Source organism: Taeniopygia guttata, chromosome 12 (assembly GCF_048771995.1).
Source record: "Taeniopygia guttata chromosome 12, bTaeGut7.mat, whole genome shotgun sequence".
NCBI lineage: Eukaryota > Metazoa > Chordata > Aves > Passeriformes > Estrildidae > Taeniopygia > Taeniopygia guttata.
In genome coordinates this window covers 10,951,420-10,974,450 of record NC_133037.1, presented here as the reverse complement: position 1 = coordinate 10,974,450, position 23,031 = coordinate 10,951,420, and the positions used below count along the sequence as shown (strand labels likewise).

General features: G+C 47.0%; 1 protein-coding gene across 3 annotated transcripts in view; it reads left to right on the top strand.

Moving 5' to 3' along the window:
- Positions 1 to 19,917, top strand: part of MGLL (monoglyceride lipase) — a 102,479-nt gene extending 82,562 nt beyond the window's left edge. For all 3 annotated transcript variants that reach the window (XM_072934685.1, XM_002194271.6, XM_012572816.5), the window contains exons 4-8: positions 3,487 to 3,623; positions 5,129 to 5,239; positions 9,115 to 9,204; positions 15,013 to 15,228; positions 16,193 to 19,917. In XM_072934685.1, coding sequence (XP_072790786.1) covers positions 3,487 to 3,623; positions 5,129 to 5,239; positions 9,115 to 9,204; positions 15,013 to 15,228; positions 16,193 to 16,318 — 680 coding nt within the window. In that variant the 3' untranslated portion in view covers positions 16,319 to 19,917. The remainder of the gene's footprint in view (positions 1 to 3,486; positions 3,624 to 5,128; positions 5,240 to 9,114; positions 9,205 to 15,012; positions 15,229 to 16,192) is intronic.
- Positions 19,918 to 23,031: the final 3,114 nt, after the last annotated feature.

Sequence of the window (23,031 nt, the reverse complement as noted above, 5' to 3'; positions counted from 1 at the left end):
GTGATTCTTGGACACTCCTCTGTTTTCACCCTTGGCATTGTGTCACTTGGGTTGGAGCAGTCTCTGGTTAGTTCCAGTGGCTAGGGGAAGGTGGTTCCCTGTGGGAGTCCAGGACATCCCTCTGGCTGCCCTGGCTGTCTCAAGACCCTGGCAGGGGGCTTGGAGACCTTGGTATGAAGTCAAAAACACCTGTGGCTTCGATTTTAGCCCATGGAAAAAACTGCCAACTTTGTATGAGGAATTACAAGCCACAAGGGTTTGAGTAGTGTGGTAGTTGAATTAATACAGGGTGAATAAGTAGAATTTTGGGGCTTTTTAGAATGGGGTTCAGGGGGACAAGATGGAGGGATTTGGGTGTGTCATGACCTTCTTCTTCTTCTCCTTGTTGTCCATGTCTTGGTGTGATGGTGACACTTTTCTATTGGTTGAAGGTAGAGACACACTGTCCAACATAAATGATAGATGTTGGTACATTATTGTAAACATAGTACACATAGATTTTGGTATAAAATGTAAATGCCACCCTGAGGGCAGACAGAATGCCATGGCTGGCCTGCTTAGACAGAGCTCAGGAGGTCAGAGAAAGAATGTTCTAGATAAGGAAAAATAAACAACCTTGAGAAGCCAGCTCTACACATCCAGACTCCTTCTTTGGCTGCGTGGGCTGGGAAACAAGGACTTTTACACTCTTGGGGTCACCTTGACACACAGACCCCGAGAGTTCCCCTCCTCTTGCCCCCACTGTTTTGCCACTGGCACTGTGGAATCACTACAGCAGATTCATTCCCAGCAAAACTCAAAGCTAATAGCTTTACATCAAGGATGAACCTGACTTTTCATTCTTAATAGCTCTAAAGGCAAAAGAGCAGAGAAAAACATGCCAATATTCTTGACTGTATTGATGTTTGGTTGTGCAAATATCTCTCATCTAATAGAAGGGGTCTTAGTTCCTCACCCTGAAGCTTTGTCAGCTGGGGAATTTAAATTTGCAATATACTCATTCACCGGGGGAACAAGTTTGGTTTCTTGGAGGGGAAGAATGGAAAATAGTAAAATAAAAGACTATGACCTAGCAATGCCCCCTGGCTGACCTTGTGCAAGGAGCAGGGATAATATCAAAGCAAAGGCTTGCATGGCTTTCCTGTCCCACGTGTGCAGAGAAACTACTGCTCAGGCTCTGTGCCATCTGAGTGGGGAACAGGAGTTTAGTATCTAAAACTGGGGTTAAAACGGGGGTTCATTAAGTTATTAATAAAAAACCCTGGAAAAATTCAAAGAGGAGCTTGTCACAGCATTGCACAGGTATTTCTTGGATTCCCCAATCATTGCTTTGACTGTAACAAGCAGAGTCACTGTTATGTGGTAGGAGCAGGGGAAATACTTCACACTGAGAGCCGAGGAGGCTTTCCAGACCTCCTTCTGTCTCATCCAAAAATAGACCAAAGACTCACAGTTCCAGAGCAAGGAGTCATGGCCCGTTTGCAGACCTGGGCCACGGGGGTTTGCTGTCTCTGCTTGCACAGCTGTCTGAGCACTGGAGAGAAGGAGAGACCAGAAGCAAGTCAGGCAGCACTGGAGAGAAAAAAACCTGAAGTGCAGAGCTCTGTTAGGGAAAATGTTCCTCTCTCTGGGCTGTTCAACTCATGTTAAGCTGCTACATTTGGAGCTGAATAGGAGGCAGATAGCACATTTGAGGACCATAAAGTGAGTGGACTGAATGTGTATAAAAGTTGTAATAAGCTCACTTTTCATCTGTAAGAAAACCCAATTTAAAGTCAATAGTTCCTCTAGCCACACACATGGTTTCACTTCTGGAGATGATCATGACCTGTATTTTAATTTGCTCTTTTATTTGTTTCTGGTCACTGATCCATGGAGGATGCTTGCTGCACCATATTTTGGCAGGATTTGGAGTGTGTGCATGGAAAGCAGAACTGGTAAAATGCTATTTATAATTTATCAGCGTGATGTGCATGGGGTTTTTTGGCAGCCAGGGTGGCTGATTGCAGCCTTCACTGCCAAAAGACCCAGCCATGGAGACCACCTGACAAAAAAATTAGTTTGGGGTTTGGTTTTTCCTAGATGGAGTGAATTTAATCCAGCTTTTTATTAGAAGTTCTGTCTAATTTGCAAGGTGATTTTTTTGGGTGGCTTACAAGAAAGTTGAGACCTACTGATTCCCACTGGTGTGACCACTGCCAGCAGATGTGACTGACTACCTTTGTGGCTGTGTCAGGGGTGCTTTCCTTTGCTGATCACTGCAAGGGGAGCCATCCAGCATGTCAACAATTATCAGCCTCACCTCCTTTAACAAGTTATTGTCCCTTTGTGTCTGTAAATGTGCCTCAGTGCCCTCTGGAGAAGGCCTAAGGAGACACCCAGCAGGAGGGAGACGTTTAAGACCCTCTACACCCTAACCCATACGGGTGGGATGTGTTTTCCCCTTCACAGTTTTGCTTAACAACCTGCATGGAACAGAAACAAGCAAAGGGCTGTTTCTAAGGACAAATCCTATTTGTGATAGACAATAACATGCATATGTGGTCAGGTAAGCATGCAAACTGCTTCCCAAGGTGGCATTAATTTCAAGCCTTTGCAAGCTCAAAATTGCCTGGGGCTGTGTCGGTGGTGATGCTGGCTCCACCTCTGCCAGGGATGCCACTGTTCCCATGGCAACTCACCATCTCCCATTTTAATCTTCCCTTTCCCTTCCATCAGGCAAGATAATTCCCAGTCACAGAGTGAGGAAGCAGTGTCCAGGTGTGGTACAATTTGCATTAACACTTGTTTAAGAGGAGGTTGCCATTGGATGCTTGCCCACTGCAGGCTGTTGCAACCTCCACCACTTGACCTCTTACCTCACACAGAGGAGGTTTCCAGCCCACCCAGCACTGCAGGGTATCATGAGAAAAATCAGGACTGTGAAGTTTATGCACATTCAGGCCCTGGAAAAGGCAGTGTCCGTGGTCTATTAAGTTTATAGCCACTCTGTCTGCTCTTCAGAATCTTTGTGTTTCTGGCCAAGATGCTACACAGCAGTTATGGCTGCACAGTGAGCCACCAGACCCAAAGCATATGATCCCTGAGGCAAATCCCCATTTCCCAGGATGCACTGACCCATCAGCAAGGCAAGACAGCCCTTCCTCACCCTGATGTTGGAGGTGGCAAGAAGTAAATTGGTACTCTTAATTTTGAAGAGCAGATAGAAACATGGGGGAATAGAAGTCCAAATTTAGAGGCCCCTTGCAACCCCTTAACATTCTATGATTCTATGTTTATTTAAAAAGTCAGGTCACAGACAGTATGGTACTTGAAAACTCTGCAGTTTCCTTTGCATTTCTGCAGCAGTTTTTCTGTTGAGAGATGCCTGCAGGAGAAGGTCAAGTTAGGACAAAAACAGTCCAACAGTCTTATTTCTGCCAGGCCCTTTCTTAACTGCAACCACTGCTTCAAATGACTTAGCTGTGTGCTCTGCTTTCCCTGCAGTTGGCCATGGGCAGAGCGAGGGCGATCGGATGGTTGTCTCAGATTTCCACGTCTTCATCAGGGACAGCTTGCAGCACATTGATCTCATGAAGAAAGAGCATCCCAAACTGCCTGTTCTCATCCTGGGGCATTCCATGGTAAGCACCATCCCCTACCCCTCCCAGCAGCACAGGGCATGTGTCATAGTCTGGTGATACTCATGGGGATGGCAGGAAATAACTCATTCCACAGCAGCAAAACAAACCTACAAAGAACCTTCCCTTCCACTTCATTCGCTGATTGATTTACCAGCATGCTACAGCCTTGAGATTTGCCTTGAGTAAAGACAGTCCTTAACTTTTCTATCCCCACCGTGACCCTAATTAGCCACTTGCCATGAGAAGCCTGTTTTTTAACGTGACCATTCATTCCTGTGGCTCTGTGGTAAATCTCACCAGCTCCCTGCAGCATCGAGTTTCCCCTTTCATTTTAACCAGTAACCAGGAGGTTAAGCCCTCCAAGGCTTTGTAAGCAGCATGGGGATGAAGCATGAAAATACCCTGTAGCCTTATTCTGTTAAACAACCTAACAGGAAAATGTACCAGGGATTAAGGCTGCAAAAACAAAGGCACTGATTTGGTGAACAGATCTGAAGCCTGATTCTGACAGCACGGGCCAAATCCCTTTATTCAAGCTAACAGTATTCCCACTGATGTCATTGATCTGCCCCCCCTGCCTTCCCCGAGGAGAGGAAAATGAATAAGTACTTTGGGATTCAGTCCATGCTCAGATAAATGAGTGTTCTGGCATAAGAAGGCATGGTGTGCTCTGAAGGACTCCCGTGCTCCAAAGCCACTGTGTAACAAGGAGCAATTTCCCAGCGAGGTCTCTGAAATCCTTCTCGCTGCTGCTCCATTTAACAAGCCCCTGGTTCTCCAGAAGTGTGGAAGTTCACCAAATATTTCCCTTGGCAACTAATCCTCTGCAAAGTTTCCCCAGCAAGCCCCCCGGATCCCTTCCATCTGCGCCCCTCGCCACCAGCCTGTCCTCGTGCTCAGCCTGGCTCTCGTTTAGCTCCAGACCAGGGGCTGGGTGTTTGCTGCCAGCCCTGGGCACAGCACTGTGGGGCTGGAGGGGCTGGGGACACTGGGGAGGAGAATATTTAATTCCCATTAATTAGTGAAGATTTTCACGTGCCCGTGGCAGTGTTGCTGTTGCCCAGGTTACCAGTGGCACAGCACGGAGCGAGCCCGGCTTCACGGCATCTTCTCCGTGCAGCACCAGTCTGTCAGGCTGATAAACCTCAACTAATTTTTTGAGTCCCACCTGAACTACCACTTCAGACATTTTCTTCTTCTCAGTCCTTTAAAGTAAGGAGGACCCAAGGCATCCCAGGGAGCTGATGGACATTGCATGGAGAGTTGAGTTCAGTGTGACGTGAGGGTTTATAGCATGAGAACAGAAACCAGATCTCTTCTCCCCCACAAAAACCAGACACTTCCAGTGCTTCTACTCCTCCAGCCTTCCTTGCTGACCACACTTCACTCTCAGTGGGGCAGAAGTAATTGCTTGCTTGGACTAAACCTCTTCCAGTAACAGGATTACTATATAAACAAGATGTTGGCACCTGTATTAAGCTGTGGGCTGTTATTTTGCATTGCAGGGGGGAGCCATCTCCATTCTGACAGCTAGTGAGCGACCCAGTGAGTTTTCAGGCATGCTGTTAATCTCTCCTTTAGTGGTAGCCAGCCCAGAAGTCGCTACTCCCATCAAGGTAAGAGCAAACCCGCGTTACAATGATCACCTTGCTCTTCTGCAGAAAGTGTTCAGACCTCTGGCCTTGAAATGCAAAACCCTGCAAAATCTGTGCCACCCAGATGCCAGTCAATACTTTTCTTCTAAGTGCCTCCCCCACAGCTCCACCTACTTTTCAGAGGGGAAGCGAATCCTGAACCTGTCCAGAAAAACCTATTTAAGCAAGAGTTGGGTACCGGTGGTAGCAGACTGTGCTTTCTTCACCTCAGCCTGTGGCAGCCCACACAATGCTGTCCTTTCCCTTCCTCTCCTACAGCTTTCTTCCTGACTCATGCAGACTCTGGTATAGTTGCAACACAGACTGCTGGCTAAGTCAGGCCAGGGTTATTTTTGGCATTTGGGGGATGACCAATTTCTGAACAGAACTAGAGCTCATCAGCCTCAGAAATCCTTTATGAGCCTCAAAAGAGGCTTCCAGCTAAAGCGTTACTGCCCCACCTGCATCCCATTTGGCTTGGTACCATAACTGGTTCTTGTCCAGACCACCTCTTTTGATTTGCATTAAGGCTTTATTCCCCCTCCCATTTACTTCTCTCCTCCTTTTTGCATTCTAAAAAGAATAAACAACAATCCTAAAACAAGCTGGAAGGAAAGGGAAGGAGCAGCTAAACCAGTACAAAGAACAGAGCCTTTCATTCCCACAGGACTCCTTCTTTTATCTTCTCTCCTTAGACACTCCTCCTAGGACTAGCTTCTTGTTTTAATTTACTTCTAAGCTATTTCTCCTTTTTTTTTTTTTTTTCTTTTTTCTTCTGTGAGGAAGGAGACAGATTGCCTCAGCTCTCAGTATACTCCTGTCCCACTTTCTGCTGTAGCCAAAGCCATCTAGGGACCTCACAAATCATTGCAAGCACCAAAGGGTGCTTTCTAATCACCTGTTTTCCACTGAAAAAAATGCATTAAGACCTCTAGCCTTAAGATGCAGGACCCTGCTGAGATCCTCACCACCTGGATGCCAGTCAATATTTTCCTTCTAAGTGCTTTCCCATAGTCCTACCTAATTTTAAGAGTAGAAGTGAATACTGAAGTCATCCAGCCCAAGTAAACTTATTTAAATAGGAGCCAGAGTACCAAAGTCTGGTTTTAGGAGGCTGGTTACTGATTCTTCATGGGTGAGGCTACATCTGGCATAAGTGTCCTGTGAGCACCAGTGCCCCTGCTTTTTCTTACCTGGGAAAGCAAAAAAGAATAATAATGAAGAAAAAATAATAAACAGTCTGAATATGAGAGAGAGACTGTTAGCCTTTTCTTTCTAATCAAGGGAAATAGAGAAAGATTGCTAGAATTTTGCTAGATGCTAAACCCTTTCTGAAACAAGGACTCACCAGTTCTGTGGGAACTAGCATTACTGTAGTCTGGATTGTTGCAGAACTGTACCAGATGTTGCTTTATTTCCCTGTAAGAAATAAATGCAATGATGCATCACTTAGGTAGGAAATCCTATTCTCTAACTGACGTATTTTGGAGGTTTTTAGGTGGTCTCATTCCTAGAAAGTCTCTCACATGCAGTATTACAAGAGCACAGTCAGTTTCTTTCTCTTTCAAATCTTTTGTTGCATCTCAAAACTGATAAAAAATTAATTATTCCTGAAATAGCTCTGTTCTGTCACACTCAGTTGAAATAATTTCAGGAGTTGAAAAGGTATTTGCAAGAGGAAGGATTGAAAACAAGCAGAGTATTCCTGCATAAGCCACATTTTCCCATAAAGCTGTGTGGTTTTTTTCCTCTGAGAGTCAAAAAACATTTCATGGTGGTTGTGCTTCTAAGGAACAAAGGCTTAGTTTTCCCTTGGAACTGGTACGACTTCTCAGCCCTGGGCCATTTCCCAAGGACCATTGCATTCATCCCTTTGCTGGGGAAGTTTCCAGCTGAGCAAGAATTTACCTTGGCCTGAACAAATGAGGGCTCAAGACAACAATAACAGGGAGCTAGATGACACACAGGGTCCTTCAGACCCTCTTAGAAATACCTTCCCTGGCTGCTGAGCCAGCCCTGGCAGCAGCAGAGGCACAGCATGTTTGCAGGCTCTGTGCAGGAGGATCAAATGCTGCTCTTTGTAGAAACAATTTCACCACTGCCCTGTAAATCCTGTGTCCTGAGGGAAGCATCCAGTTGCAAATCCAGTAGAGTGAGAGGGATCTTGTTGCCTTCCCCTTTTTCTTCTCAACTGACCTGGACAAAATTCAGCTCTGAATCTTTGCAGTTTCAAAGGCTGCAGAGACAGGAGTCACATATGCTGGCAAAGGGCAGAGCAGGGGTGAAAGAGCATCCCCTATTACATTTCTGCCGCTGAATGCTTTGAAATCAGGTGGGCAGGACAACCCCTTAGGAAATATTCCCTGGTGTTTAATCCTGTAGTGACCCTCAGCCTATTGTTTAAGGATTCACTACACAATATTCTCTCTTTACCTTTTGTGTTTTCCATTTCGCCTCTTGCTGATCTATTGCTTTCTAACCAGACTGGGCATCACTTTACTCACTGTCTTTCAGCCTGAATCTGCACCCAGTAACACTGCAAAGGACTTTTCCTAAGATGTAATCAAAGTGGAAAAAAATACTATATTAATTTTTGTTGTTGTTGCTTTATTCCTTTATTCGGTTCAGTTTGGCAGAGATGACAGCAGGTTCAGAATCCATAATCCTGCCTAGGTTACATGGAGGTGCATAGCTTAAATCGCCACTGCCTGGAGTTAACATGAGATGAGGAAAACCCCATTCCTTCTTGGATCATCATAAACTCACACCTGCATTGTTGTGTAGTAAAAACTAACTTTGCTGACACAATGTCATAGCCAGTGAGGGGCTCAGGATACTGGCAGGCAGTGACAATGGTTCCTACTCCTGTCCACCCCAAGATACACACGTGTTCCCAAACCTGCTGTGAGTCTTTACTGCTTTTCACTCCTCAATGACTTTGACTTCAACCTTGTGTTACTCCTCTAATATCATAATTAATCTGTCATGTGTCATCTGTGATCTGAAGTGTCGGGGAGTGCTTTAGAAATGATTAGGTGTCTGCAGAAACAGAGGGCACGGGGGCAGCCTACCTCCAAGTGTCAGCTGTGAACACCACAGGGCCATAAACCAGACCAGTGAACACTAACTGTGTATTTTCTGACTTAAGCAGCGATCACTTAATTAAAGGCAGCTATCAAAGATCAGAGCAGAACTCTGATATCAATGTGCTTGTAGTGCTATTGAAATGAAAGATGTTACCCTTTCTTCTACCAGCAGTTTCCAGCCTGGGCTGCTCAATGCTTTTGTGTGTGGCTCCCAGGAGACGTGTGAGCAATGGATTCCCTTAGCCAATGCATGCACACTTGGCTGTTGTTTATTTACAGGTTCCCTGGAGAATAGGCTTATCAAAACGAGTGCAGCCTAGGCAACTGCTGCAGATGGCACCCAACATCCCTTATGCACTGAGCCTGAGATCAGAGCTGTGGCAGCAAGGAAAGGGCAATAAAACACCAAAACCCAGCCCTCTAAGAGCTGGAAATTACCTTTTTCTATCAAAGTACTTAACTGAGCCCTTTCAGAAATTAACTTAAGAATTAGGAAAAGCCACTGTACAATGAAGTTGTGCTGCTACATGTGGACGGACAGCTGACGGCATTTCAGTCTAGCACACCCACTCCCTGCTCCCAGGAGCAGTTTAAACACTTTCCTCGTTAGGAGAAATGTTTCAAATATAGGACAGATCTTTCTCCAGAGATAGCTGACAATTCTCAACTGTTTAACTCCTGTGCTGATTTCCATCAGCTCAGGATTTGGGCCTATATACTCCCTCTCTTCTTCTAACTGGCTCTCTGACCACTTCATTTCCTCTCCCACAGGTTTTTGCAGCAAAAGTGCTCAACTTTGTGCTCCCAAACCTATCACTGGGGTCGATAGATCCAAATGCAATTTCCCGAAACAAGAAAGAGGTGAGAACCTTAATTCCATTTTAACTCACTGTATAGTTGGTATCTTGTCCCAGTCCTGCCATTTTTCTTTTAGAAAAACCCACAAGTGTTTTGCTAAATCAGGAGGGCAAAAATCTGTGCTGGTGTTGAAAGGTGACATATCTCTGAAGCCAGTGGAGCTGACTGCTCACAGAAGACTGTGGGAAACCAGCTGCTCCTCCCTGGGGTGTGCCTTGCACCCACAGGTGCTCTGGGTACCAGACATGACAGAAAGCTACAGGGGCAGGGGGAAGCATGTGGGAGCCATGTCTTTGTCTCTGCTGCACCACCATCACCCATTACAGCAGCAAAACCCAACTCAGGCAGCAAACACACTGCTAAAGTCAACTCTTCCACCCCTGCTCTTTGCAGTGAAATAATGCAAAACCCTACAATCCTAGGGAATTTGTTTTCCTGCTTCCAAACCAGGATCACACTGTGCCAAATGCATTCAAGCAGAGGACAAGAACATGCTTGAACCAAAGAACTTTTTCTAAGGTCTCCTGGATCACACTCTGACTCTGCTACAGCCTTTCCAAACAAATTATATATCCATGCTGCACCCAAGAACAATACCTCAAGGAGCTGCAATTGAAGCAGCTGTTGTAACAACACAGCTCCAGCCTCACCACTGTGAATGTGTATGGAACTGTCCTGGGGTTGAGTTTTTATAGTGCCACAATAGCCTGGGACTGGTCTCCCACTCCCACTCATTCCTGGTAATAACTGTGGCAGCCTGTTCATGCCATCACTGCACAAACAGGTGCAGTTGCAACTGCTGCAACATCACCTAAAGAGGGTTTTTCCTTCTCACCATTTTGGGAAGAGTGAAAAGAGATGGAAAGCATAAGTGAATAAAGGTGCTTAGGCTTGACCCGGAACTTGGTGCATTTCAGAAAGCACCATTTTTTCTTGAATTATAGAAAATGATGCTCAAGGGTGTCTCAAGACCTTTGCTGGTGCAAAGTGGTCACTCGTTCCTGTGCTCCCACACCAGCTCACATCCCACTGACAGATGCTGTAATTGTCCCTGCAGTTCATGCAATGGTTATACCTTAACTAGGAATTAATAAATTGCCTTTGTCTTTGGTCGAGGAGGCAGCTTGACCAGCATTAGCATTGAAGCTGAAAGGATCAGGGGCAAAGACAGTGCCAGCATCTGTGGGAGTGCAGTGCATTTGGCCTCGGCATATCCCACATCTTTGACTCACCTATTCAGAAAACTGGAAAGCAAAGAGTTTCCCAGAATAGCCTCAAGGCTCAGGGTTGCTTCTTGGCACTGCCAGAGGGGTTTTTGTTCCAATGACTTTCAGTTCACTTATCCTTGAATAGAGCATAAGATTTCACTGTGTTGGAGGTGGAAAGATCCAAGGAGCTGAGGAAAAGAAGACAGGACTAGTGTGGAGTGAGATCATGTGCATCCACTGATGCACCATGTGACATATGCTCTAAAGTACCATATGAAGCTGCACAAAATATATGCTTGGGAAGAAGGCTGACTCCAATCTAGCTGTAGAAACCTGTTTTTAATTGCATTCAGCTGCCATAACTCACTGTATATAATTCAGAGAAAAGGTTTAAATTAGACAATCGATTCACTAAAATGACACAGAGGAAAGTTTTAACATCTACATTTGTATTTAGAAGATAAAAGCAATCAGTGCTCTGGAGGAGGAGAGGAATTGGAGAGCTTTATTCCCTGCCTGAAGAGTGAGCATCTGTGACGTGTGGGTCTTCACCTGCTTATGCACTGATTTGTTATGTGACACCTGAACTCTGCTGCAGGTGTTTCAAATTTAAAACATTTAAAGATGTTTTAAATACACCTCCAAGAGCTGGATCTTCTGCTGGAAGATGCAACTGCTGCACTTGATCGTTTTGTAGGAGAAAAGTGATGATGTAGGGACATCCTGAATAATAATAATACATTTAGGAAAGTGTCAGAGAGCTCCTGAAATTGGCACACAGTATTGACTGAGTTGTGGTGATGTTAGGAATCACCACAGCAACCACTGGACATACTTTATAATAATTGCTATTGTATTGTCTTTCTAATCACATACTTGCTGCTGCTTCATCTGTTCTGTGATGCTTCAAGTCCCTAGAGCTTCCTTGAAGCATTGTTTTGCTCTGCCTTTTCCCTTTCCATGGAGCAAGGGAGAGCTTTTTGCAGTGGATAAAGGTGTAGGTCTGCTTCATTAGAGCCTGCCCATAATGGAGATGTCTTCCAAATGAGACACCCTGTGTGCTGTGCTGCCTTCTCACCTACACGTGAGCGCACAGCTGATGGGTAGAGCAGCTGTGGGTAGTGATGTAACTTTCCTAACCCCCTTCAAACACCAGGATTTGAGGGTCCAGGCACTTACTGAAAACAAAACAGCATTTTGGTCCTCTTTCTGCCTCTAAGCACACTCCACCCTCCTTCTGGATTCAAGACACTCAAATTTAAAGCACACAATGTGCTGGAAACATCCATTATTTATATGTTACACGTACTCTCCTGCCAGACCAGCTTTCTATTCACTAGAAATATTTTTGGGACAACATCCAAGAATTTCCTAGTGACTTTATGTTCCCAGAAAGCTGTCTTCAGGCTGTGGGGACTGAAATACAGAATGATATAGAGATGTTTGTTTGATGTTTGATGTACCAGAGGGAAAAAAGAGAGCAAGAAGCAACCTTAAAAACCAGTCCCTATTATTCCAAGAAGGAATGACATCACAGTGACAGGAACTCCTTTGCCCCAGTAATCTTTGTTAGCTGCTGTTGACTTAGTGGAATGGTCCCCCTGACTTAAGCCTTGTTCCTGCCATGTCCACATAGGATGAGGCTGCAAGAGGAGATGCAGACCTCTAAACAGGTCAATGTGATGCAGCAACCTGATGGTTGCTTCTGTCTTGGAATTACATAAAGATAAAAACAGCTGTTGTGAGAGACCCTGGAGAGCCTTTGCCTGACAGTGTCTGGAAGCAGTCACAGGCTCTCCTGGGATCACCTTCTGTTCTTGCCCCCTATCTCAGAGCTTGGTGCAGCAACAACAGTTTTGGACTTGCAAGGTTTGCAGATTGTAGCCTGCAAAATATAAAGCCCATTCCCTGTCTTTCCTCCTTCCCCAGAGAGCTGCTGCTTGGCACTCACCCCATGCACTGAGCATTAACTCTGACAAGGATTCCTGTGCACTGACTACAACAGGGTACTGCCCCTGAAGTCCTGATCATTTTGGGTTGGGACTAGATTTGGTCTTTTTTTTTTTTTTTCTCCTGCCATCAACTACACAAAAATATTTGTTGGCTGCTCAGTAGCTAAAAAATCCCCATTCTTCCAGACAACAGAAAGAAAGAAACCCTTCATGTCATTCTTGTGGCATTTATGGGGCTGGGGCAGGGGCCAGCTCGCATGAATTCATCAACACTGTTTTACTCCATGGGAAGGGACCTTCTGTCAATCCATCCACCCATCCCTCCTGAATCCCTACTGCAAAATCTCTTACTTATTACATTCAATTAAAAAAATAAAAAAAAAGAAAAACAAAAACAAAAACAAAAACCCAAACCCATCAAACTAAAAAAATAATCAAACCCAGTCATCTGAAAACTCTGTTGCTTTAGCACAGCACTGTGACATAGGTCCAGATTAGGCTGAAGGTAGTTTCTAAGTAGCCAATGCAACACAGTGGTTTTGCTCAAAAAGCTCCTGAAAGTCACCGTGTTTGGCTGAGCATATCAGGGTGGACCCAGCTGCCAACACCAGAGTGAGCTGCACCCCACCAGGTGCTTGGTGTTCTGAAATCAAAACTGAGTTTTTCCATGAGCACATTCACAAGGGAACAATTTACTCTAGACACAGGCAGCTTCTTGCCCTGTTTGAAAGATCTTGGAGAGCAGAGAAGGTACAGCTGAACAGTGTAGGGGATGAAAGATGCAGATGGAGCTTTCTGCACCAACAAGCTGGCTGGGCACTGGGATGGTCCATGTGGAGCCAAAAGGACTGTGAGCTGTTCAGTCTCTGCTTCCCAGGGCTCTTAGCAGGAGCAGAGGATGTTTACCATGCCTCAATGTCTTAACCACAGACTCATCTTTGCAGTTGCCTCTTACAAGCAGTTTTCCAGACCCTCAGCAAGCACATAATTCTTTGAAAGGGAGATACCATGTGTAATATCCTAATATGATGAGCTCTGATGATTATCTTTGTCTCCCTGCCAAAAATTACCCCTCACTTCAGAGCAGGCATAATCTTGCACAGAGACCAAAATACAACAATAGCCTTAATCAAATCCTAGAAACATCCACCACTTCCAAGGATCCCTAAGTGAGTTCTATGACAACTAGAATTTTTTCAGTCCAACTCCAACCCAAAGTGGAGTGGCTGTACAGCTGTCCTCCCTGGACATCCTCAGTACTGTGGGCTGGGTCTGAATGGTGTCAGCTACTAATAGTCCCACATTTCCCCAAAATCTTTCTCTTGCTGCATGTAGAAATAGGAACCATGAATTCAAGCAGTGGGAGATTGTAGGGACTGGAAGTAGGAAAGTAATGGGGAAAGAATTGTGAGCATCAGGTTGCCTCACTGCCACCTCCATTACCAGTGCTTTGTGCTCCAGCACATTTGAGATGGCAACAGGAGAAACTGGCTTCAAACCCTCTGGCAAGTGAATGCATCCAGGAGGGAAAACCCCACCATGTTCTGCCACCCTGAGAATTTCATCTCACAGGGAATTGAAGACAGACTCCACCTCAAAACCTTTCTGTCCTACAGTGCCTGCCTGTGCTACACCTACACATGGCTACATGTCCTTGGGTGGCCTGTTGGGTCACCTCCTACCCATGGTTCCCTCAGGGCAGGAACAGGCAGAAGCAAAAGGACCTCAAGTTAATGCCTTCAAGGTAGAATTTGAACAGACCCCACTGCCTGTGTGAAGAGGAGGAGTAGGTTTTCAGCTAACCTATAAATAACCATCATTTCTATAAACATCTGCCAGGGTAGGGAGAAACTGGAGGCTGTGCCAGAGACCAGCCCATAATCAAAGCATTCTGGCAAATATTGCGATAGTGGGGTCTGTGTGGGCCGTCTCCACATACAGTATACAAATATTTACTGTAGATTTGCCTGCTGCAGTAACTACTCCTTCCTAGCAACTTTCTCTACCAGCTCTTGAGCATTTTTATCCCTCACAATCTGGCTGAGCAAGTCTTTGACAACTTTTTTTTTGCCTACCACCTAATACCATCATTTGCTGCCTTGTCTGTCATACTTTGCAGCCAGAGATGAGCCCTTGGCTTTGCAGTCACCTCTATCAGTTGTCTGGAGGTGTAGGTCATGATCACCACCCCCGGACAGGGAAAGAGAACATTTGAGCCCTCAGCAGAGAGAATATTGGCCTGGAGAACATCAGCTTTCAAATAACACATTCTGAAGAACCCTCTGTAGAAGAGATATCACATTGGAATGACAGAAGGGCACAGCAGAGGAGAAAAATGCAGGCAGGTGCCCCTGTGGGAATAGTCTTTGTCCACCACTGGTTGTTTCCCTGCAGGAGCTCCTGTCAAAGAGCTCTGGCTTGAATATTTTCTAGTGGTGTAAGAGAGAAACATGCAGCAAAGAGCATGTCAGGTTGTGTGAGCAGTGCTGGTAAGCCACAGTACCTCGACCTTGACTTGATGGCCGGATGTCCTGAGAGAGTAGGGAATGACTGTGCAAGCCAAGGGAAGACTCCTCACTGCCCGGCTGATCGGCTTTTTCGCATATGCATGAAATATTGCTAATCTTAAATTACCTCTTTCTCCCTGCCAGATGGAGTCTTACACATCTGATCCCTTGGTCTACCATGGTGGCATGAAGGTCTCCTTCGTCATCCAGCTGATGAATGCCATTGCCAGAATCGAGCGAGCCCTGCCCAAGCTGACTCTGCCCATCCTGGTGCTACACGGCTCTTCCGACAAGCTCTGCGATATCAGGGGCTCCTATTTCCTGATGGACACAGTGCAGAGTCAGGACAAAACGCTCAAGGTCATCTTGCTTTCTTGGTTGTTAGGAGATTGTGCTGTCAGGGTTGGCCTGAGCATGAGTGACTGTGAGGGGTGGGAGCCTGCAGAGAGCTGGAGGCAAGGAGAGAGAGCTGGTGGATGGGTGAGGCTGGGCAGGTGACAGCCCCTTTCACAGGGAGGTAGCCCAAGCTCAGCCCTCCCTGGGCTCAGTGTGGTGGCCTTTCACCAGCTACAGCCAGGCTGGGGGCAGGGGATGGTGGGTGATCTGCAGGTGATCTGCCCCAGTGCTGGCTGCATGCCTGGAGGGTGTCTTGGACATTCTACTTGGTGTAGAAGTAGAGCAAGTCTCATAAGCAGGTAAGGCATTGACCCAAAAAGCTCTTCTGAACAATGCCAACTGTGTGAGCACCAGCCTTACCTCATGTCCCAGCGTGTAAAGGTGCAGGAAGGTCTCTCCAAAATGCTGGACAACAAAAGCCATTTCACATCTGCTCATTTCAAGAGAACCACAGCTGATTAACCAATTGTTAGCACATGAATAAACCTGAAAGAAAAGGGAGGGAGACCAAGGGAAAGCTTTTGTCATCAGAAAAATAAATGGATAGTCTAAGCATAAAAGGAGTAAAATTGCACAAGGCATGATGGGAACATCCCCCATTGTCCTTTACATTCCAAGGGCATGATAAGTATTTCCTCCTCCTTAGTGGAATGGGGCTGGGACATGCATTATGTTCCTAAAGGGCAGCAGGGTGCTCTGGTACCTACAGATGTCAGGCAGTAATGCCAACACCTTCTTGCTTGTTGAAGGCCAGCACCACCAGTGGCATCTCCTTGATTTCATAACCTGCTACATCTTGGGAAAAAACTGACAAGTTGTGGGCAGGAGGTGTTGGACCTGTGGGTGTTGATGAGAGGGGACTGAAGGCTGTTTTGTTCATGCAGATTTATTTTTTTCTGTACTAATCTCTAATTCTCCGTGGTTGCAGGTGTATGAAGAAGCCTATCATGCCCTCCACAAAGAGCTGCCTGAGGTCTCTACCTCTGTCTTCACAGAAATACTGACATGGATTGGCCAGAAGGTCTCAGCAGCTGGGGAAACCAGCCATACTTAAGAGCAATTGCATTTGCAGCTCTTACTGGGGTTTTCTAGGAATATATGTTTTTCTTACTAGAAATCTCTTGGGAAAAGATCTAACGTGGAGGGATTATTGGAATATTTTATCACACACAGTTTAAGGGAGGGTGGGGGGAGATGCACAGGGTGGGGCATTATTTGCTGATGTAAATGGCCACTGCCCTAATCTGGAGAAGAGTTGATGCCTGTGGGATGCCCCTCACCCACCAAATTTTCTCCACGGCTTCCCCTTCTCTGCTTTTGCTGTGGTGACTGGGGTGTGTTTATACTGCAATAATTATTGGTATGTAAAAGAAATCAGTATCTTCCACTTCATGGTTTTGATGCCAGGTGCGTCCCTTGTCCCCACCATCCAGCACCTTAAAAACCCTGCTCCTGGAGAGGAGAGCACTAACGAAGGTGCTGAGTGATGAGGAGAGGCTAAAGATGGAGTTGACAGCTCCCTGGAGGTGAAAGGCTGATTTTCAAGACCAGACCCCTTTGGATACTACCTTTTAAGCAGACCAGGCCAGGGGATGGAGATGCCTCCCCCACTGCCCTGCACATCCTCTGCGAGTTTGCACTTGGGGAAAGCATGTTGAACAGTGCTTTGATTTTCATCATCTGAGCAGGATCCCAGAGGGAAGAGCAGGAATGTGGAATCAAACCCACTTAGCACATTCAATTCCCCTGCTTTTCCCCATGTCAAACCCCATCTTCTCTGCAAGATTAACTATTCTGTAAATATCCCTAGGCACAAGGTTCCTTCCTTCCTTTTTTCTTTTTAACTCTCCTTTTTTTTTTTTTTTTCTTTTGGAATTAATCATTTGTGCTACTGAAACTGAAAAAGCAAAGTCAAAGTTATAAGAGAATATAGTAATATAATATATGATATAGAGGTGGCTGGAAGCTGGGAAAGAAATGGGAGGAGAGTAAAGAAAGAGTTAATCATTCCTTCTCTTGGCAAGAAACAATGTTGTCCTACCAGGATCTGGTCCTTTCACCATAACTTTACAGTCATAATCTGTTGTTTTCCTTCATCAGTTGGAAAACGTCCTGAAAATAATGCTAGAGAGAAGTGCAGAGCATCTGGTGGGTGGGGAGTAGCAGTGGGTGTCCTCATGGTCCACTGGTTTAGCAGGAGACCCACAGCATGAGCAGAGCTCCTGTCCAAGCCCATCCCAGGCTCCTCCAGTCAGCACTGGGGTAGGGCACTGAGGGGCTGAGCTCAGCCCTTCAGGACACGTGGGGAGCTGAAGGCAGAGTGAGGAGTGGGATCCCCCATCCATCCAACCTCTGCCTTGCTCTGCTGGGGCATCCACAGACCCTGCTGTACGAGCTGCTGTGGAGGAGCCTGTGGTGCAGGTAAGCCACATTCTTGAGCTGCCTGAGTCTCTGCTAGCAGCAGGGAGAGAGGAAAGAGTTTAGACCCTGGATGAGAGCAGAGACATTGTACTGACACAGTAAAACTGCACAGTGATGACAGAGTGGCTGTGCAGGCCGATTTAGCTAGTGAGATGGCCCTCAGCATGAATATACTTCTTGGCACTATCCAAAGGGAAGGGGTCCAACCTGCACCTCTCCCTCTGGTTTTGCAAGAAGAGAATGCAAATGTTGCACTATGAGAGAGCGGGACATCTCCTCCAGTGACAAACCAGCCCCCACTGCCTTCCCTGGCAGCAGCAAGAAGCACTGCTGTGCCTTGAGCTGCTGTCCCAGGGCTGGATCCCTCCTTGGACACTCAGGGGGGTCACCCACCTCTTCTCCCTTTGGAAGCAAATCTAGCAAGGTTCAGGAAAGGGACCTCTGTGCAATAACAGAATCAGGGCTCAGTCCCATTCAGTCCCAGCAGCATGGATGGATGAAAGATGTGTGGATGCAGGTTGTATCCTTGTAGTTGCCCTAAGGGGCCCAAGTCAGGGAAGCTCTTTTATACAGGTTGATCCAGGCACTTTGGCATTTGTATTTTCTTGCCTCTAAAGAGAGGAAGGAGCTGTAGTTCTCCCAGCAAAGTTAGCTTTTAATTGAAATATTATTCCAGTGCAATCGGCTGTTCTCAGCAGCCCCTCCGAAACCTCTGGTGACACTTACTCTGGGAAAGAGCAATGAGCAGGTCACCTGCTTTCCATCCTCCAGTAGCCTGTCTTGAGGCAACTTGTGTTGCCTGAGCAAGCTCCCTCCTGGCCAGATGCTGCTAGAGAAAGATAGCAAGAAGAGAAATACTCCAGCAGTGATAAATCTCACCTGCTTCTTCAGCTGGAAGGGGAAACAAGTGGGTGTGATCCAGAGGTGACAGACATTGCGGGGGTAGTAGCAAGATGATGATTTAAGGATAGGATTTTTGAAAGCACTTTTTTGAGGAAGTCAGGAGGAGTAAATCAATGCCCACAATTTTTACATCCCCTCTAAAGTGACAAGCACTTTGCAGGAGTGGAGAGGGAAGTGACCCTTCAGCAGAAAGGTCAGAGCCCGTCTGCTCCCTCCAACCTGGCTTCAGGCAGAGGAACGTCCGTTGTCAGTGCCTTTGCTAAAATGTGTCCTTTCACCCAAAAAACATCTGCAGCTGAACAGAAATAAAGGGAAACCAATTACATGGATCTGGGGAAGACTTCTCTATCAGTCTATAGCTGAACTCGGCAGTGGTACATGGCCTGGGGAGGCTGTTTGGAAAAAGGTTTGCAAACAAAACAAAGAACAGCAACAAAAAAAAATTTAAAAAGCCAAATGACCCCAAAGCCATGGCACAGCAGCAGGTATTGCCACCCTCAGCCAGTTTTCTGAAGAGTTTCCTTCTGAGGCAATTAACACAGGGAAACCAATCCAGAAGAAGCTGGGCACTGCCTGCGCTGACCCCACAGACCCCTGGGCTGGCTGCTGAGCAGAGGGGCCACAGCTCCTTGGCAGGTGGGAAATGAGTGCAAGGGAAGGAGCCAGGAACAAATCAGCCCGGGCCAGGTGAGGCACCGATCCGCACATTTCAGCTCTCTCACTGCTGCTGATCCCTTGCCCTGCCTGTAAGCTCCTTTATACTGACCTACTTAGGTTTCACCAAGCCCCGGAGGAATTCTTCCTTGGCTGACCAGATTAGCAATGAGCAGAGCAGCTGCTGAGGGAAATGTAATTACACTCTGTTTCCAGCTGGCAGGTACCACTTGCAGGGAGCACAGCCAGCCTTACGAATGTTGCTGTGCAGAGCTGCACCAGAGTCTGGTCTGCCTTGGAGAACAGGTGGCACTCATGACTGAGCAATAGCAACGTGTAACTACTGTATATATCACCACCTGTAGCACTGAGAGGCCATTTCCCACTGCCTAACCCATCATGTTTTCTATTTAGCCTGTCCTTTTTATACCACTCACCTTAGCACACTGCCAGCACAAACCTGTTGGGATCACATTTCCTTTTACAAGTAATTCCTGAGGTTGTCTCTCTTGTTCTGTTGTGTTCCAGTTCAATAAAATACATTATATATATATACATATATAAAAACATATATACATACACATGTATTTTCAGTGGAAAAACCATATAAAAGTTTAGGATTCTTAAAGGAATACAATGTATATTGCAACTAATAATAAAGTTATGTTTTCTGAATAGAGTGTGTCTGAGGGCGTCACTGGTGACCATTACAAAGTGCTTCCCACACCCCAGACTAAACAATAATGTGGAGCTTTTGGAGGATACACAGTAACAGGCAAACTCAGCCTGGTTCAACACCTGGCTCCCATGCTTTTGGAAGACCATTAAAATGGGATGTTGGTCCTGAACTAAACCCAATTTCAACAGGAAGCATCTGCACTGTGGCCAGGAGTAACTGCTGATTAAATTTTGACCCCAGCTGTGACTGCAGATCAGGCTGGGGAGTGGCTTTGATGCTCTCAGCTCCCAGGCAGTGCCCAGATGCTGTAAGAGCTCCTGGTCCATCCAGAGCTAGGGTTGGTGCTGTCAGAGTGCCCCATGCTGCAGAACTGTCCCCCCTGCCCAGAGAGTGGGGCTGGGCAAAGAGCAGCCTCAAGGTCCTCTCCTGCTCTCCTCCATGCACATTTTAGGACAAGTCACTTGTTGGTAAGGGCTCCCCAGGCACTCACACTCCGAACCCCGTGATGACTGCTGCAGCAGGGGACAGTTAGGACAGTCTGCTGTCCTGTCTCCTGCCAGCCCTCTGGCCAGAGCCGTTAGCAGCACCAGACCCAGCCTGCAACCTTTATCAGCTCATTTCATCCTCCTTATGCCTCAAGTCACTAAATCAAGAGAATAGTATTTTTCTTCTGCAGTCCTGTGCAGGCTCTGTGCCTGATCAAGCCCAGCTCACCAGATCAGAAGCTCTGGCCAAGGGCTTTGATGCCCATCAACACAGACAACAGAGCTGGGGCTTTTCACCAAGCCAGCAGGCACACCATGCTAGTAAGGAACATCATTAGTAACAACATTTGTTTTAATTCTGGCAAGTCCACAGCTCTCTCTTCTGATATTTTGGTGGTTTATTAAGCTCATCACAGTTTTGAGGGTCACTGGAGGGTGCACACCATGGTGCTGGGACAGGGACAGAGCACAGGAGGGGGAGCAGCAGCAGCACAAAGGAGCTCTTTTGGAAGTGCACTTCTCCCAGTGTCACCACCTGATGGCTGGCGAGCTGTCACAGCCGTAGGTGGCCTTCCTGTTTTTAGCCTGTGTTTCTACTCTGATCCTGTGAGTCTGCAGGAACCTTGAGGCTTTTGCCTTTTTCTCTTCGCTCAGCCTGTGCTCAGTCTGCTGTTATCCAAGGCTGGCTCTGGGGGCAGCTACCAGGTGGGGATCAACCAATGGATGGTAAAGCAGGAGCCAGAGCAGTGTCAGGCTGAGGGGAGAGCTCCTCAGGAGTCCTTTCCAGTCACCCTGGCACAGACAGCCAGCCTGCATCACCACTGGGACATAAGAGAAGAGGTGCCATACTCAGTCACAGTGCAGCAGGGACCTTGCCTCTGTCAGACTTCTGGCACCACCCAGGCCAGGCTCAGGCACTGAGAGCAGGCAAAGGCTGCAGCTCCAGTGAGTGGTGAAGGATTTTAATTCAGATCTGCTCAGCACATAACCCACACTGCTTCACTTCCATCTGATGCTGGTTAAGCAACAGAGGAGGGAGAAGTGGGGCTGCAACCCACTGCAGAGCTGCTGCTGGGGGTGAGCAGGGACTCACACCTCTCCACCTGCCACTGCCCTGCCCGGCTTCAGGCAGAATTTCATCACAGGAAAAGGGAGATGGAGCTGAAGGGTTGTGCAGGTGCCACCACACCACCAGAGACCACCAGTGCCACCCAGATGCTGCAGCCTGACCGCCTGCCAACACCTTGGGGCGGTGGGTGTTGATCAGGCACTGGCTCCTCTCTCCACATAGGAGCACAAGTCTCCTTTGCACACACAGACACAGGGTCGTGCTCTCCCAGCTCATCCATCTGGGATACTCTCTCTCTCTCCCTGTGATGGGGAAGCTGCTGATGTGGAGCTGCCACTCACCTTCCTGCTGCTCTCCAAACAGCTGCTTTATTTAGCAGAACTGCCACAACCACGAGCAAACACTGCAGAACCCACATCTCCCAACAGGCACAAGCTAAACAACCAGCCTTCCCAAGGCCACCCCTGCTCGGAAGGGAGTGACACGGGATTCATTTCCCTTCTCTCTGGAGGAAATCTTTAGTGGATGGAAACATTCCAGGAATTTAGATGAAAAACAATTCCTAAGAGATCAATTAAGAGTTTGGATAGATCGCGTGATATGTGCTATCCAAAGGAAACTTGGCAAAGAAAGCTACTTGGCCTGGGGGGGAGCTGATGGGAGGGCAAGATGTCAAGCATGGAAACACTTGTCTTCTAGGAAAACAGAGACAAGAATGGCAGAGGGGAAGGAATGGCAGCTCAGGGGCAAAGGACAAGTGGTACCTTAGGAAGGTTCATGACTAAAGCCAAGCAAAACTCTGCCAGAGCACAGTAAACTCTGGCATGAGACAGAGCCCCGGGAAAAACTGGGCTTTCCAGACCCCCCAAAGTCAGCAGCCTTTGTGTCAGCATCTTGTCTTCACTTACATTAAAAAAAAAAAAAAAAAATGCAATGGCAACACCAGCAAAGCTCTCTACAGGCTGACACAGTGAACCCTGGAGCAGATTTTTTTTTAGCAAATAAACAACTCAGGTTCCCCATACAGAGGAAAATAAAAAAAATTAGCTTTTCCCTCTGGCTGGACTGCAGGGTCAGCCTCATGCTGAAATGACAGCAGTGAGCCATTCTCCCTGTGGGCTGCACAGGGCAGCCCTTGTCTTTGTCACATCAAAAGCTTCCAGGGCTCACTCCGTGCACTTTTAACACCACATCCTCTCCCATGCTGTGCTTATGTACATCCCATGCTGAGGCTGGTCTGTGCCAAAACCCAGCCCTGAGGCACTTGTGTGGCTGCTGAGTCTTGGATCCCCACTGAAAGCCTGCTGTGCCCCCTCACTGCAGCACCACGAGCACTGTGGTCAGCAGAGCAAGAAGTACTGACCCCTGGTGTGCTTTCAGACTGGGAAGACTGTTGTTTATTTGCATGTTCGATTGGAAAAGGTCACAAAATCAGGAAACAAGAAATACCATCTTTGCTGCCCCCAGCAAGGGAAAGAGCAGTCACCCCAGGAGCAGCATGGCCAGAGCCAGCACCTTGAACAGCTTTGGAGATGCTGTGCCTGATTGGCACTCAG